General features: G+C 32.6%; 1 protein-coding gene across 1 annotated transcript in view; it reads right to left on the minus strand.

Annotated features, from left to right (window-relative positions):
* Positions 1 to 5955: 5955 nt before the first annotated feature.
* The window catches only part of LOC148178192 (uncharacterized), a 59520-nt gene continuing 47302 nt past the window's right edge, over positions 5956 to 18173 (minus strand). Inside the window, exons 3-8 of the mRNA XM_088029370.1 lie at positions 12186 to 12330; positions 9295 to 9380; positions 9154 to 9249; positions 9043 to 9105; positions 8913 to 8996; positions 5956 to 6796 (exon numbers count right to left, since the gene is read on the minus strand). Of these exons, the coding sequence (XP_087885496.1) occupies positions 6455 to 6796; positions 8913 to 8996; positions 9043 to 9105; positions 9154 to 9249; positions 9295 to 9380; positions 12186 to 12330 (816 nt within the window). The 3' untranslated portion in view covers positions 5956 to 6454. The remainder of the gene's footprint in view (positions 6797 to 8912; positions 8997 to 9042; positions 9106 to 9153; positions 9250 to 9294; positions 9381 to 12185; positions 12331 to 18173) is intronic.

The raw sequence follows: 18173 nt of genomic DNA on the forward strand, positions 1-18173 counted from the left end.
TAAAATTGCGTTTAAAAAAGGCGTCCGTTAAAAATTTGAAATTTTGGTAATTTTAATACTACAGCTATGAAATTTTGGGAATTTACTAGTTTTCAATCGTTTATTAACTCTACCAAATTGCAACGTTGCAGATCGAAGGACACAAATTTTAGAAATTTTTATTTTCAAGGCAAATTTGAAATATGAGAAATCCTCCCTTAAAATTCGTAATTTTGGTAATTTTAGTACTGCAGTTATGAAATTTGGGGAAATTATTAGTTTTCAATCGTTTATTAACTCTACCAAATTGCAACGTTGCAGATCGAAGGACACAAATTTTAGAAATTTTTGTTTTCAAGGCGAAGCTGAACTATGAGAAATTCTCCCTAAAAATTCGTAATTTTGGTAATTTTAATACTACAGCTATGAAATTTTGGGAATTTACTAGTTTTCAATCGTTTATTAACTCAACCAAATTGCAACGTTGCAGATCGAAAAACATAAATTTTAGACATTTTTATTTTCAAGACAAATTCGAAATATGAGAAATTTTCCCCTAAAATTCGTAATTTTGGTAATTTTAGTGCTACAGCTATGAAATTTAGGAAAATTACAATTTTTAAATTGTTTATTAACTCTGCCAAATTGCAACATTGTAGATCGAAAGACACAAATTTTAGAAATTTTTATTTTCAAGGTGAACCCGGAATATGAGAAATCCTCCCTTAAACTTCGTAATTGTGGTAATTTTAATGCTACAGCTATGAAATTTAGGAAAATTACTAGTTTTAAATCGTTTATTAACTCTGCCAAATTGCAACATTGTAGATCGAAAAACACAAATTTTAGAAATTTTTATTTTCAAGGTGAACTCGGAATATGAGAAATCCTCCCTTAAACTTCGTAATTTTAGTAATTTTAGCACTGCAGCTATGAAATTTGGGGAAATTACTAGTTTTCAATCGTTTATTAACTCTGCCAAATTGCAACATTGTAGATCGAAAAACACAAATTTTAGAAATTTTTATTTTCAAGGTGAACTCGGAATATGAGAAATCCTCCCTTAAACTTCGTAATTTTAGTAATTTTAGCACTGCAGCTATGAAATTTGGGGAAATTACTAGTTTTCAATCGTTTATTAACTCTGCCAAATTGCAACATTGTAGATCGAAAAACACAAATTTTAGAAATTTTTATTTTCAAGGGGAAGTTGAAAGATGAGAAATCCTCTCTTAAAATTCGTAATTTTGGTAATTTTAGTGCTACAGCTATGAAATTTAGGAAAATTACAATTTTTTAATTGTTTATTAACTCTGCCAAATTGCAACATTGTAGATCGAAAGACACAAATTTTAGAAATTTTTATTTTCAAGGTGAACCCGGAATATGAGAAATCCTCCCTTAAACTTCGTAATTTTGGTAATTTTAGTGCAACAGCTATGAAATTTGGGGAAATTGCTAGCTTTCGATCGTCTTTTAACTCTGCCTAATTGCAACAATGTAGATAAAAGGACACAAATTTTAGAAATTTTTATTTTCAAGGTGAACCCGGAATATGAGAAATCTTCCCCTAAAATTCGTAATTTTGGTAATTTTAATGCTACAGCTATGAAATTTAGGAAAATTACTAGTTTTAAATTGTTTATTAACTGTGTCAAATTGCAACATTGTAGATCGAAAGACACAAATTTTAGAAATTTTTGTTTCCAAGGCAAACCCGAATTCTGAGAAATCCTTCCCTAAAATTCGTAATTTTGTTAATTTTAGTGCGATAGCTATGAAATTTGGGAACATTCCTAGCTTTTGATCGCTTATTAACTCTGCCAAATTGTAACAATGTAGATAAAACGACACAAACTTTAGAAATTTTTATTTCCAAGGCGAAGTCGAAATATGAGAAATCCTCCCTTAAAATGCGCAACTTTAGTAATTTTAGTGCTACAGCTATGAAATTCCATCGTCAATTTGAAAATGCGAGTAAAATGACTAATAAAACATTTTTTGTACTTTTAAGACACCTTGATAAAGTCAATATTTATTTATTCACGTTACAACTACAAAATATTAATATCTTTTAATAGCACGCTAAAACATTGATTTCAACTTGATAACTCTAATCAGGACACAAAATCATACATGCGAGAACATTCATATTCATACGTAATTACCAGACAACTTCACAGTATTTCATAATCGTTGTTCACGATGGGGTTTAAACTTTTAACATATTTATTTAATTTCGGTAGTATTTTTGGTGCCACTCCACCATCACTGGAAATTAAAAAACCCGACACTTTTCAAAAAATTTACAATGTCATAATTTTTCTTCTTTTGACAGGGTGTCACTTAGCTTCATTCTACTACAAACAGTTTTTTCTCAATTTTATTCACATTAAGGTGGTTTTATCATTCTTAAACGAGGCGTCCGTTTATGGGTTGAACTTGTACTGCATGATCATACTTGGACTGTACAAAACCGACAAATGGAAGGAACTCATTAAAAACCTTCATGCTTTGACTCATTTGGTTCAATCAAAAAGCGAAAGCAGAGACGTTTTCTATTTTTTTGGATTGCTATTTGTGTTTTTTACACACGGACTAACTTCAGGCTACGTGGCTTACATTGGATTGAAAGTTTTCGGAGATTTGTACTTAAAACAAGAACTCATCGATCACGTCCTTGTTTTTCTGGACTTATTCTACAAAACCATCATGTGTGTGATTGTCAAAATGTTACTATCGCGGTACGAAGGTCTTATTATCCTCCTCTCGGACTACATCAACGCCAACAAGAAACATTCCACGCTCCCCATGGAGTTTATGAAGAAAATTGAATACACCATGGGCTTGTTAAAGAAAACCACCGACATTTACAACGAGATGTTCGCCTGGCCCACATTTCTAATCATCTGCTTTACAACTCTGGAAATCCTCAACGTTATCGATAACGCTATGTTTTACAACAAAAACTTACGCTTGGAAGACAACATGATACTCAACGCAGTTCTGCTCGTTTGGATTTTTGTAAAATTCGGCGATTTTGTCCTAATAAAACTACTCTTAACTTTTAGGTCGATACTGTGGTTTTAATTCTGATGTGCGATGCCGTGTTTCTCGAAGGACACCGTGTGGTATCACTTAGTCACGATCTCAGATGGTCGTTCCCGGATTCGGAGATAATGGATGATTTGAAATTTGAAGAGTTTACGAGTTTGTTGGAGAAAAACACGCCGGAATTTACGGCGGCCAATTTTTTCGACGTGGGGCGATGGACGATTTTGAGCTTTTTGGGGACTGTTATCACTTTTCTTATCGTGATGATTCAGTTTGGGAATTGAAGTGGAGGATCCAATTTACCTGTGTTTGTTTTTACCGCACGAATGGATGTCAAATAGTTAAACAAACTTTATTAAAGAAAATTTATTGGATCAATTCTTGGTGTTGACAAAAATGATCAAAATTACAATTTGTTCCCAAACACCAAATTTTGTCAAAAAATGCTGACGCGCGTTTCGATAGCAATGCTAACATCATCAGACCGATGATTAAACTAAAAACTAACAAATAAAAATTGATCCAATAAATTTTCTGCTAGAATTAAGTTAATTGGTGCAGATATTAAATTTCTAAAAAGCTGCAAACACCACGGTGTTTTTCCAAATTTCATTAAAGTCAGTGTTTCCAGTAATTGTAAAAATAGTGAGAGAATAATTTCTCTTGCTAAACGGAAGTGGCTTTCTTCAGAAATTCAATATCTGTACTCCAAAAGGAGTATGCTTGAAATTCAAGCTTACAAACTTTGGAAAAAACTAACATTAGATCTCAGTAATTTAGAATTTCAACACTGGTCTGACTTTCAAAAGAAAATGTTCATTTCAATTGATTGTAAACTAAAAAAGAAGATCTTCTCTCATAAGAAGAAACTTCAAAAGCTCAAAACACAAATTTCAAGAAAAAGTTTTCCTATGAAGGCCATTGATATTGTTGGAAATCATTCATCTCAAGTATTTAATGAAAATGAAATCAATTTGCTGAACAAGGGTTTGAAATTTAGTTTGCAACTTGCTAGATCAAATGTCGAGAAAGTTATTGCCGGAATAGAATCATCTATCCACCGGTTTAATGAACCGACTAAACATTTTGTCAGGGAGGCGTGCAGACAAAAAATTTCTCGTAATTTAACCCAGTCAAAGTGTAGAGTCCAGAATTCAAACCTCCAAATCATCAAATCCTTGAGAAAGAAAAATTGTTTTTATGTTAAGGCTGATAAAGGTAATAAGGTTGTTATTTTAGACAAAAAGGATTATTATAAAAGGGTGAACAACCTAATCACTAATGGTCCTTACCAGTCATTAAAGAAAAATCCATTGCCCAAAATGATCAGAGAAGTCACTAACACTTTGAAAAAATAAGTTTAGATTAAACATTTCCAACCCGGTTGTTCCAAAATTGTATTGTTTGCCAAAAATTCATAAACCGGGAAGTCAGTGCGATCAATTGTTTCGGCCATTAATGCACCAACTTCACAAATTTCAAAACGGTTGACAAATGAATTTAATAATTTAACCAAAAAGCAGCCTAGCCTGGCTGTCAAAAATTCTTTTAATTCATCAATAAAATCAAAAACGAACAGCTGCAGGAGGGTGAATTATTAGTTAAGTTCTCTAGTTCCAACACAAACACTTCTCTGGTTGGAAGAACTCCTAGTTGAAAACAATTTCAACCCGGAAATTGTCAAGGAATATATTCAACTTACAGACCTTTGCATGAAGCAAAACATTTTTCAATTTTCCGGGAATTTCTTTTTCAGCATGAAGGCACGGCAATGGGTAATTCATAGTCACCGTTCATTGCTGACCTTTTCATCACCCGCTTTGAAAAGGAACTTGAATCTGAGCTTGAATATTTTCCAAAAATATGGATTAGGTATGTGGACGACATTTTTGCCATTTTTGATACAAACAAGTCAAATATTGATGACTTTTTAATCAAAATAAATAACCGTTATCCAACGATAAAATTTACTTGCGAAATAGAGAAACACGGAAAGCTTCCATTTTTAGACACAATTGTAATTAAAAATAAGAACAGATTAGAGTTCGATGTTTATAGGAAGGAAACCAGTACTCTTCGCTACATCACTGCAGACTCATCATTGTCCTCAACATAAGATGGCAAGTCTAAATTTTCTTGTTTACAGGCTTTAGAATTTTCCATTAAACAAATTTAGATTCACAAAGGAATTAAAATTAATTAATGATGCCGCCAGGTGTAACGGTTTCGATCCCAACATTGTTGATAAAATAGTTAAAAAATTTAGATTTAAGAAATTGGTCAATGAATGTTCTACTTTTCAGAAAACACCTGAGAAGACTTCTTTTGTCACCATCCCTTACACACCTTCAGTGACAAAGGAACTGGAAAGAATTTTCCAGGGTTTAGATCTCAAAGTAGTTTTTACTTCGGGTCCAAGCTTCCAAAGTTTTCTAGGTAATCCTAAAGACCGAGTAGGAACAACAGAAAAGTCGGGGATTTATGAAATTAAATGTAAAGATTGTGATCAGAAATATATTGGGCAAACAAGAAGGTCAATTTTAAAAAGGTTCAAAGAGCATCAAGCTCATCTCAAATTTGGAAGGTTTGAAAAATCAAGCGTTGCCCAACATGTTTTTGACAATGACCACTACATTGATGAAAGTTGTCTTCGTTTAATTAAAAATGTAAATAATTGTAAATTTCTAGACATTTATGAAAGTCCAGAAATATTTAGGAACAAAAATGTAATAATGAACTCAGACAACGGCCCCATCCCCTCCTCCCCCCTCTACTCCCTTCTACCTGCGCCAGCGGGGACGGGTCGACACGCTTTTAGTATATAAGGACGAATTATTTGTTAGTTTTTAGTTTAATCATCGCTCTGATGATGGTAGTAGCATAGCATTTTTTTTTTGACAAAATTTGGTGTTTGGGAATAAATTGTAATTTTGATAAACTTTATTAAATTATTTTGTGGCGAAAATAACAGACAATGTATACTAAGGTAGTTTTTATCGTACTTATTTGAGTAGAAAACAAAGAAACAATAAGTTATATATAGTAAGTTAAGAAATGAAAGTCTTGAGGGAAGGAGCCTGTTGCTTTTCGGGGTATAAAATATTCAAAATAGTGTCCGAATAGCAGCCGATGCAAATTTTCTCGCAAAACTTTCATCTAGGGTCGGCTTACAGGGTGTTTCTAATATTGGGCTCTAAGACAAAACCATCTTAACGTAGTGTTGATTAAAATCGCTTTGTAATTTAAAAACACCCTGTATGTGCCCAACATCAGTAACAACAATAAACAGAAGTTGATTGTTTTATAGACACTAGTTAAAAATCTTAGAAATCGTTTAATAGGTATAGAAAACTTCTGTAGCAAGACACAACTTACACTTAACACAAAATATCGTAATTTTTCTATTTATATAAATACATATTTACAAATTTGACTGTAGGATGGTGTCAGTATTAGTTTCAATGAGTGGGGCGGTGTCCGCTCCTTTCGAAACTAGCATAGGCGATTTCACGTCGATAGTCCACGGTTCCAATAGTTGAGGCCCGTTGTGGTTGGGCGTGGAATGGTCTGGGAACTTGACGGATTTTCTTGGTCCTTTGTTGAAGATACTAGGAGATGTTTCGTCCGTTCCGAGCGACGTATGCGGTGCTGTTCCGGTGGGACTTTGTGTTGGTGTTGGCCGTGTTTCGTGGTACGTGACTGCACGTCTGGTACTTAGATAACTAGTGGCGGTGGGTTGGGAACTATAATGGATGTTTGGAACCTGGAAATGCACAATTTACAATTGTGTACTAAAGAAGCTTACTGTTAAGTACTGTAATAGATTTAGTTAACTTTGAAATATTACCATAGTTACTTTCACTTTTGTCAATAGATTTTCCAAATAAAAGCTAACGTTTTGTGCCTTTTTAAATCTTTGATTATTACATTATTGGTGACCCCGACGTTAATCCAGAATAGTGAAAAACCACCGTGTTGGACCATTCCTTGGTTTGAAGATCTGAGATCATCATATCTGCAAGTTACAACCCGGAAGTTTTCCAAAGCTAAGTTTTCCTTTGATTTTATTTATTAATTTATATTTTTATAATGGAAAATCACTTGCGACCACATTATCCTTTTTCCACATTTACTACAGATTTTCCTTTATATTTTCATAATTTAGACAATTATTTTTCTTATTATAATATTATCAATCAAAATGATAAATATAATATTACATTAGCAAATTTACCTCTAGAGGTAAATGACAAAATATCATTGTTTATTTTAAATCGCAATCAACGTAGAAATCTTTTTGATTCATTAAAAACGCATTTATATTCTTTATATAATCAAGCAATTTCAAATTCTTGGATTTCACGATATGGAGTTCCAAAAATAATTACTACAGATCATGATACAATATTTTTATCGCGTATTTGGGAAGACTTTGTTAATTCATTAGGTGTTAAACATATTAAAAGGAGTATTCAACATCCTCAAAGTCAGGGAATTATTGAAAGGTGGCAAAGAACTCTTAAGCAAGCAACCAGGTCTTAAGGCATTTCTTTTTGGATTAAAAAACTTCCATGGATTTTGTTAAGTTTAAGATCTTCAATTAATCACCAAATACAAGTTTCTCCTTCAGAAATTTTATATGGATCTGGCTTGAGACTAGCATCAGATTTTTTTGAAACTCAGAATTTTAATAGTTATGATATTCCTAATTTTGTTTCACAATTAAAAAAATTTATAGGGTGGACAAAATATTTTTACACAAATGCACATTGGAATCCTCGAGCTTATATTAACAAAGATTTATATTCTTGTAATCACGTCTTTGTGAGGAATGATTCAAAGTCTATAGGTTTAAAACAAAATTATTTTGGTCCTTTTAAGGTTTTAAAACGTTATAAGAAATATTTTATTTTAGAAGATTATGGGGTTGATGGTATAGTTTCTTTAGATAGAATGAAACCAGCTTATACTATATAAAACTACAACACAAAACACATGATAAAAGTAATCGAACACCTTCTAATACTTCTCGAATGTTACCATTGTTATCTCTTGTTAATGTTGTTCAGTTAGAAAATTTTATAAAAATCACGTTAGATTGAAAAGAAAGGTGGTTTTTGTAGCTGAAATACACGTTCTTCCTTTCATTAACCGCAGATATGATTCTGTTTCAAATATTAACAGTTTATGTGTCTTTTAGCTTTTCCACCTAATAACGACAAAAATGTTCAAAAGATTTTTTAACTTTAGTTAACTTTAGTAAGATTTAGTTAACTTTGAAATATTACCATAGTTACTTTCATTTTTGTCACTAGATTTTCCAAATCAAAGCTAACGTTTTGCGCCCTTTTAAATCTTTGATTATTACAGTACTAAAGAGATAAAGCGAAAAGTGGAATAATCCCAAGACAATGGTAAACATCCATCTGAATTAAACATCAAAGAGGATAGAAGAGACTATTCCTTAGCCCGTGTTCAACATTCGCAGACTCTGGTAAATATTATATGACGAGCAGGCCAAGTAAAATTATTGATTGTTACAATAACACGTTAATACGATTAGTGAAAACTTCTGTGTATTTATCTTGTTATTAAATAAAACCGTTTGCAATTAAGAAATTTAAGCTAAGCGTCTAACTGTTACCTCAAGCATTTCTATAGCTTGTCATATTCAGTAACCCTCTCAGACTACCAAGTTCCTAATTGTGCCTTCTTAATAACTCCGTCATCCACATCTTCTCCATTCTGTACGGGTGAAACATATTCATGACATAATATATGATTAACAAGGGTTCAATTTATTTTACTATTCACTTCGTAATTTTATTAAGTTCTCTTGTGATGGCGGCGAAGGGGAGTTGTCAAAAGGAGTAACTTACCCTGTTATTTTGATCGTCTTGGGCTCTGCCTCGACCAGCTTTTAATTCCTGATATTGCGATATCACACATAGTAAGGCATACACCTAGAAATGCACACTAATTTTTTAAATTTTTACCATCTTGACTTACATTCAAAGATGTAATAAAAAAGTCTACGGTTATTAAAATGGCTATACTTGGATTGAACCGCAGCTGCAAAATAAATCACTTATTTATGGTAGACAATAATCCTGGACTTACCGCATGTTCGATAAATTGATGACAAATGAATACTAAATCTTGTAGGATGAACAAAACGATTGTTATTATCCACGGAATTAACAGAAATTTACAGTCCTGCAAGGAAAAGTCAGATTTTTGCAGAACGATTCAACTTCTTACCTTATAAAGACCATAAAGCAATAGACAGGAAGTCAGTATCCCACATGAAGATACAGATAAACTAAGCAGGGTAAATGTAACGGAAGCTGAAAAAAAAAAATTACTCAAGTCATCATGAAAGTAATTTAAATGAGGTACAAGGGTCTCTTGTAGACAAATTGTTAATAATAAGTTTTCGTGTTTATATTAGCGTCAAAAGTCAGAAGCGCTCGAGGGATTTTATGTTGAGTTATGAAAGGATGCTTTAAATTGTTGCAGACTTCATTGTACACAGTTATTTCAGCGACATTTTTTATGTGGGAGAGAAAAAGAACAATGGGCTTTGTTTCAACAAAGACTAAGATGGGTATTAAAGTTTATGGTCTGTAAATCAAAACAACAATTTACTATTCAGAGTAAGACAACTTCAGGGTTTTTTAATGGAGTTCAGGGCGTATCATTTGAATAAGAATGAACTAAAAGATTCTGTTAACGCATCCTTTTTAATATCAGATTAATTTAAAGAGTAATCAACTTTTTTATTTTATTTATTAACACTTCTATCTGAAGCTTTCATCGGTTTTAGCTCAGTCTTTTTTAATTTTATGTTTTGTTTGTTAATTGCTCGTTAGGTTTAATTTTGATTATGACGACTAATTTGTATAGTCAGTCAGCATCGGAGTTTACAGTTTACTTTTTGCAGCTTCTAAAATTTACAATTACCGGAAATGTTTACTTTTAATTAGCATGTGTTTGCTTAGATTTTTAATTTTATTCAGTTTATGTCTAAATTAACTTGGTGAATTTAAAATATTTCATCAAATACAATTTTGGATTACGTAGAATTGATTTTTGGCCTCATGAATTGTAAACGTCAAATTAACATTCAATTGACATCTTCGGAAACACTAGATTTACAGGCGCCCTGGACGTTTACACACGCCGAGCGGTAAAAATTGCCCAAATCGTCTGCTCTTCAGATGCGTTTATAAATTAAAATCACTTTACCATAATGAAGATTGATCACCAAAATGGAATCTACCTAAATTATTATCTCAATTAAGACAATATTTCTATTTTTAAAGTAATATTAAAACGTTTTTTATACAGCGCCATCTTGTGTACTTTTTGTGCATCAACTACAAAATTGACAGAATTGACAGATGATGAAATTTACAAATGTCAGATGTGACAGTTCTCATGAATTTTGAAAAACCCAATTGTTTAAATTAAAAATTTTCGGCCAAAAAGTTTAATACAACTCTTGTGCGTTAACTATTTTACAGCGCTCAATCATTAAAGCACTCCGGCTACGCCGTCGTGCTTCAAACTGATTTCGCGCTGTAAAATGTAAGTAACCACACGCGACTGTAAATAACTATTCTATACCAGAGCTCATTACTATCGGTCCACTCATTAAAAAGTTAAGTTGGCAGCAATAGCGTTTGACCTTGATCTAACTGTGGCATGCGCAGAAGCTAATCCTCTTGCGCAAGATTGCCAAAACTTGTTAAATATTAATTAATACACTCAACTTTGACAACGTGTAAACCTCAAAAATCGCTACATTCAATTTTCCCCTAATTTTCTCCCTAAAGAATTGAAAGTCTGATTTACAACCAAGAATTATCGAAAATTTACACATGAGAGTGGACTGATAGCGATGAGCCGCACTTTACAATCACTATCTAAAATTGACATTTTGATTGCCATTTTGTCAAGTGTAAGTAAGGCTCGACAGCAATGTTTGCAGCATTTGGTTGATAAAAAATCAATGAATTAAAAATGTTGATATGACCCTTCTGTCAATTTTTTGACGTCACTTGCAATTTTCGAATGTTCTAATAGATGGCGCCACTAATACAAGTATTTTTCATTTTCATTTTTAGGTGGAAAAATCATCTTAAATAGCGAAACAACTTGTGTACTTTGTAAAAAAACTTTATTATGATAACCTTTGTTTTATCCCCCTTAAACAGCTAGTGCAATGTGACTTTTTGCCGCACTGCTGCAGTTTTTTCTCACCGACTGCACAAAAGTAGTGTCGTCGTTGCCATGTGTGCAGCGTAAAAGTGTGATTTCAAATTGAAGCGGTAAAAAATATATTGACTTTTGTGATATTTTATCCGTTGAGTCTGCGTTAAAACTATCAAATAATGTGTCATTTAAAAATAATTATTGTTAGAACTGTCACTTCAAGTACCTAAGTATTTATATATTTTTAAATTTTGCTCGATTTTGTCGCGATTGTAGAAAAAATCTTGTTTTCTACTCGTGCGAAATGAATGTTACTAAAACAATAACATTTCGCGGCTTGTTGCAAAATAGTATATTAAAGAACGTGTTTTATAATGGCCAATTATAAAACAAGTCCTTTATACTATTTTTTCGAATTTGCACCCTTTTTTTAATAAAAAATTTAAATTTTCCAATTCTAAGACTTTTCGTTTTGCACGATTGGTAATGGTTTTGTAACCACAACTTGCCAGTTGATTTTCAAATTCAATTTAAAATTTGACATTTTATTATAATTTTCACAATCACTGAATTTTGACGTAACGTAACCTAACCTCACAGCCAGTATTTACATCTATTATATTTAGGTACAATTATTGTTGGCCGCAATGGACAATTCAATTATATTGATACATTTTTTATTCACGCAGCAATTTATTAAACACGAATCGTAAAATCCAAATTGACCAAGAACTTGACAGGAAACAGGTGACAGTCAGACTAATTAGTTCTGCCAATTCTTAAAAACAAAATTTCCTACTTTGAGTTCTCTTATAGATACCTATAAACGACTCTAAATTGAGTACTTTAATGGACCTATTAAAGCGGCAAATTCGAAAAAAGCTATTTTAAACTGTGTTTAGTAAAATAATAAACCAAACGCAAAATAAACGTACATTCTGAGGTCGTGTCAGGATCTAAGATTGTAGTCTGCTTCATCTCGGAACAACTGTTGTTCGTTCTCGGAGAACAATTTTTCAAATATTTCAATTCTTCATGCAGAATCATGGAAGAATGGGCCGCCGTTATGGTGTAGTAGACCTGCAACAAATCGTTTATAAAATCTCGTTCTGGTTAAACGATCTCAAATGCAATTATTCATAATTTAGGCATGAATTTTTGAAAACACTGTCGGAAACGATCGTTTTACAAAACGCCAGAATCATTGTAATCAGGATAAATGATGGTCAGTTTAGATAATGGAATAATCATTCAACGAGCATTCACAATGATAAATTTCGGGTGAAATCGCACGTTTTGTTTTCACGTTTTCTCCAATTATTTGGTTCCGATAAGGAAACTTACAAAAGTGATCAACACAACACGAAGAAAAACAAATTATTAAATTATGAAGACGGAGTGAGGCCCAGCTGTCAAACTTTCAATTCGCTTTTTCTGATTTATTCCATTGCGGCTTATAGTTTCGACATAAATTGCCTTCTTCAAAGTTTTTCTTGTAACTCCCTTGAGATTTGTAGTTGTTGAAAGTGTTTATCGTCTAATTTACATCAACATCTATTTCTCAATTCAGATGGGCGTAAGCGGTCGATATTTGTCTGCTTGTTTTGGTATTGTATTGCTTCAAACTTTTGTTTTATTAACACTCCCGCATCTGCTGCGTGGAAACAGAATTATACAGAGTGGATCTTGAACAGAACAATTTCGATCAACGTGAAATATTTAATTCAGTTCAGAATAATTGTGCAGCGAAGAACACCTGTATAGTGACCAAGAGAACCTGTTAAATATTTATAGAGTTTGGTGAGCTTTAAGAAATTCATTGAGGCACTTTTTCGATATTTAAAACTGCATATTCATGAGCCCTTGAGAAGTTCCAATTAATTTTCATCTGTAAACTTTGGAAATTTCTTTCCATTTTCACTCAACCAATTGCGACGTTAACGTCCACTTTAACAAGAAATGGAATTACCGCCACAATTCGCTACTGAACACAAGATATGATTATTACAAATGTACGAATTATGCAAAGCATTTAAGTGCTAACAAGGCCCATTTACGAAAATTGGATTATTGTCGTCAGATTCGTGCCAACACCTGCGGTCCGAAGTCATCTTGTGATTAAAGTCTAGAACAAGCGCATTAGGGCGCAAGGGTTAATTTTAAATTGGCGCTAGGTTGGGGTGCACACGGTGTATTCATGTCCGGTGAGTCTTGTAATCCTCCTCGGGTTGTCATAGAAACAGGAAGCATGTTAAACTCCTGCTGATCCATCCATCACGGGCTGTACTTGCAGGAGGATTACGAGAATGGATATTTTAGATGTTTTTTTCGTCTTTTAATGTGTGTTTGGAGCGATTCGGATGTTTAATTTGGCGAAGGAAATGTTTGGACAGTTGAGCTGTTGGATTTATAATGTGTGTTCGGGGAAATCATGAATAATCTTGTTGATTTATTTTGCACGTTTAATTAGCGTTGCATAGTTATGGTAAAAGTAAAACTCTTTCAGAGAAGCATATAGGAATTGACCCGGCGCCTAATTCAAAAATTCAGGTAAAAATCAACTAGAAATTAATTAGGCACTCCATTAAACATCCGATTACCTCAAGCACTTTCTTTAAATTTAATAGGTCATCAACTAGAAAGTAAAATCAAATCCTCAAGAAGAAATAAGACAAAGCATTTATTTATTTTTATTTATTTTGCACGATTAATTAGCGTTGCACAGTTATGGTAAAAGTAAAACTCTTTCAGAGAAGCATGTAGGAATTGACCCGGCGCCTCCACCAATTTTAAAATTCAAAAAGTCAGGTAAAATCAACTAGAAATTAATTAGGCACACTATTAGACATCCGATTACCTCAAGCACTTTCTTTCAATTTAATAGGTCATCAACTAGAAGTAAAATCAAATCCTCAAGAGGAAATAAGACAAAGCATTTATTTATTTTCATTTATTTTGCACGTTTAATTAGCGTTGCACAGTTATGGTAAAAGTAAAACTCTTTCAGAGAAGCATGTAGGAATTGACCCGGCGCCTCCACCAATTTTAAAATTCAAAAAAAAGGTAAAAATCAACTAGAAATTAATTAGGCACTCCATTAAACATCCGATTACTTCAAGCACTTTCTTTAAATTTAATAGGTCATCAACTAGAAGTAAAATCAAATCCTCAAGAGGAAATAAGACAAAGCATCCGATTACACTTCCATTCGGTTGAAATTGCATCGGTATAAAGTTATCCGATCAGGGTAGACCAAATTCGATTTCGCCTCAAATTAAATGAAGTGGTTTAACAGAGTGGATCAACTGCTTTCTTAATTATGACTACTCCGCCGAATCGATTTTATAGAAAAGCTATTCTCAAGTTTCAAACGAACTTGAGAATATCGCATTGCAAACTGTTTGGTGCATAATGTAGCAAACCATTTATTGGATGTAAAAATAGGCCAGCAGGTGCCATTCCAGAAATATTATGCAAATGCGGGTCACAACAAATTAAGTGTTGTGGAATTTTTCCTCGCGCAACGTTAATTAAAATTAAAAATATTTGGGTCGTTTAATTTGTATCGTCGAAGAATAAATTCCCCTTTGGTTCAAGGACTTTGAACAATCTACCAACTATCATTTATAACTGTCATGTTTTTTCAAGTTAAAAGTTTTTATCACCGTTAATATATCCTTGAATGTTTCCCAAGTAGAATTTGTTCACTTATCGATAGTTCTTTTAGTTGAGTTTCATACTCCATCTGGATTTTGGATTTAATTTATTTAGACCGGGTTGAACCCATTTTTTTGCGTAATTACTTTGCAACGTATATTTTATTTATAATGGAAGGGAGGGAAATGAAGAGACTGATGTTTTTTATGGTAATTACATAATGAACTATTCAGGGATATTTGTGATGGTGCAAATTTTTTTCAATGTTTCTGTAAATTTGTGTTTGTTTCAACACGAACGAGATGACCGAGTTGAATTCTCCAGTACAGTTTTAAAAAAAGTGGAAGTTATATTTTTACATTATGCTGTCACAACAATTTAAATTATTTGGAAGCTTTGGGAATACGTAGGTCATTAGGTACCTGCCTAGCAATTTTCAAAACCTTTAATTGACATTCCCCTACATTTGCCCACCCACCCCATCCCCTGCTATCATAAATAAATATTATAAATAAGCGATGGTACGGATTTAGTTCTTTTAAATTTCTGTTTATGACTAGTTCATACTGAATTTACGATTTGCGATTTTTTGTGTTTAGTCAAAATAGCTCTCCATGACGCAAAAAAAATCTGTAGCATTTAATAAATTTTATTCCATTTTTGATTTTATTTAAAGCTGATTTTTATTTAAATTACAAAAAAATATATCACAACTAAATTTAAATGATCAGTAATATGTAGGTACGCCACTAAAAGTATCTTTTTCAAGGGAAGAAATGTGCTATTCGTCTCAGTAAATTAGGAGTTTATAAAACGATATAGTTATGGTTTTGTGAACCGAAGCAGGTAATATTTTGGGGTCCGCAAACTTCGAAACATCTCTTGCGCCACCAGCGGTAAAACAGGCGAACTAACTGCTCAAATAACTTTACAAACAATAATTCATAATAAAAAAAGGACAGGTTTATAAGCAAAAAATTTTGGTGGATTCAACGTAGATATTTTTCTTGTATTTATTTACCCAATATTGGCCACTTTTAGGTATTTCTTTCGAAGATATTATGCATTTTGTAAAAGAATTAATATTCAAACAAATGTAAAAGATGACAACGATTTGTCAAGATAGCGCCCTTTAAATTGACATATCAAATGTTCATACCAATTTTTGTGACATTCTATGAAGATTTAGAGTAAAAATTATGAAAAAACATGGTTAAAAACCTGTTTTTTTGCTTTAATTACGATACAAAAAACTGAACCAAGTTATAACATAGCATCCTCGCTACAAAATAAAAAAATACACATTTTGGTGTATAACATGTCCATATTAGTTTAAAATTAATATCCAAAAAATCGAAAAAAAGCAAAAAAACACGTTTTTTTGCTCTTATATTGTTATAAAAAAGTGAACCAAGTTATAACATAGCATCCTTCCTACAAAATGAAAAAATACACAGTTTGATGTAAAAGAAGTTGATATTATTTCAAAAAAAGTGGCAAAAAAAGCGAAAAAAAGGATTTTTGTCACTCCCGAGCCAACTCGGTGAAGCAAACTTTGGTAACACGCTAAATTATGTGGTCCAGTGAAACCGGAAATCCTAGAACCGTTGAATCAATGTTGAATTTAACGTTTGCACTTCTTTTATTGGAATTTTCATGAATGCGTTTCGCATTAATTTATTTTGTGTCGAGTCAGTCAATAACAATTAACCTTCGCTTTTCCTTTGAATGGAAAATGTTTCCCGGAAACAAAACTTTTCATAACGTTTTAGTCATCAAATTTAATTAAACGGTTTTTACAGACGCAAACAAACATTGCGATGTAAACAGGCGGATCTGATAAAAAGTCCAATTTTTAAATTAATTGTCTATTATTAGGTACGTATCTCTTTTATGTCTCGTTTCGCTTTTACGCTCACTATAAAATAAACGAATAAAATGCATTTTATTGTTCGCAGGACCTTATTTGCTGGAGTATAATCGTATTGTGTGTTAAGTGGAGAGTTTCAGATTACCGCTGCTATATTTTTTGTCATTCTCGAAAGGTTTTATGTCTTGTCTCTTGGTTGCAATAAAAGTCGAAAATATGTTTTTCTGGCAATAAATAAGATAATTTGATGGAAAAAAAGCCGCTTTGAAGTATGAAAAGCCAAGCTACTAGAACGCAATTTTAATATACACCGTCATCATAAAACCAATAAATTGAAATGATTTTTCGCATATGTTATTTCGTGCCCGACTTTGGAGTGAGAATAACGAAGCGATTTTCCCAATCTCGTTCCATATTTCGTTCGTTTTGCGTTTTTGCAGTGAGCGAAGTAATAAATTTAATTAAAGTTTCTCAGCTCTCACAGTCACTAAAATAAAATTAAGAGTAGATATGTAAGTGCAGGAAAAGAGCTAAAGAGGAGATACGATGGAGTAGACATTTATCTAGCTTTGCATCAAACGCTAACTTCCTTGAAATACATTACGCTACATTATCTCCGATACGAAACTCCCTAAAGACTTGTTCTATCCTGTCACGTCTTTAAGACCGCACTAAAATGCTAAGCAAAATTAATTTCTGCACGTCATAACGTTTGAAAGCGACTGACTCTGAATGAGTCAATTTAAGTGGTTAAGTAGCTCCGAAAAAGGATTATAAACGTAAGAAGTAAAATAAATTGCCACTGTTGGCAAGGACGGGAATTAAGCAATTAGCACATTTTGTTTATGAAAAATTGTTTTACGGATATAGTTTTACTAACTCGTTAAACTAACATTGAAACTGAAACGGAAGGATCAATTGTGGCAAGTGTGATTTGATAACGAGGGTATACAAATGAGCGCAAACTTTGCCCTTTTGTCACGTTGCGAATTTCGTATTCGACGAGAATATGTACCCATTTATACAGGGAAAATTTAATTCAACCAAAGTTGTGTGCTATTATTGTTAACAGACAAGTTTGCACCATTAATGTGTGCCTACATGGTTAGTTTATGAAACAAATCTATTATTGATATGCGAGAAGCGAAATCAATCTGAGATGTCTAATAATTGGAAATCTGGCATCTAGGGCAGGGAGTTTGTTTTTTCGCCATTTTTTACATTCATTTTTTTGTCTCAATTAAAGACTGTTAAGATGCTTTAAATTCTTTGGACCGTTGGGATTTACTAAATGGAATATATAGATTAGCTGAATATTTTAGTCATTTAGGGTGGGTTTCTCCAACTTTTAGTTAACTTATAGTTACGCAACTAACAGTTAAAAAAGCTAGAAGTT

Source organism: Gnatocerus cornutus, chromosome 2 (genome assembly GCF_029298725.1).
Source record: "Gnatocerus cornutus isolate USDA-ARS CGAHR chromosome 2, icGnaCorn1.1, whole genome shotgun sequence".
Lineage (NCBI taxonomy): Eukaryota > Metazoa > Arthropoda > Insecta > Coleoptera > Tenebrionidae > Gnatocerus > Gnatocerus cornutus.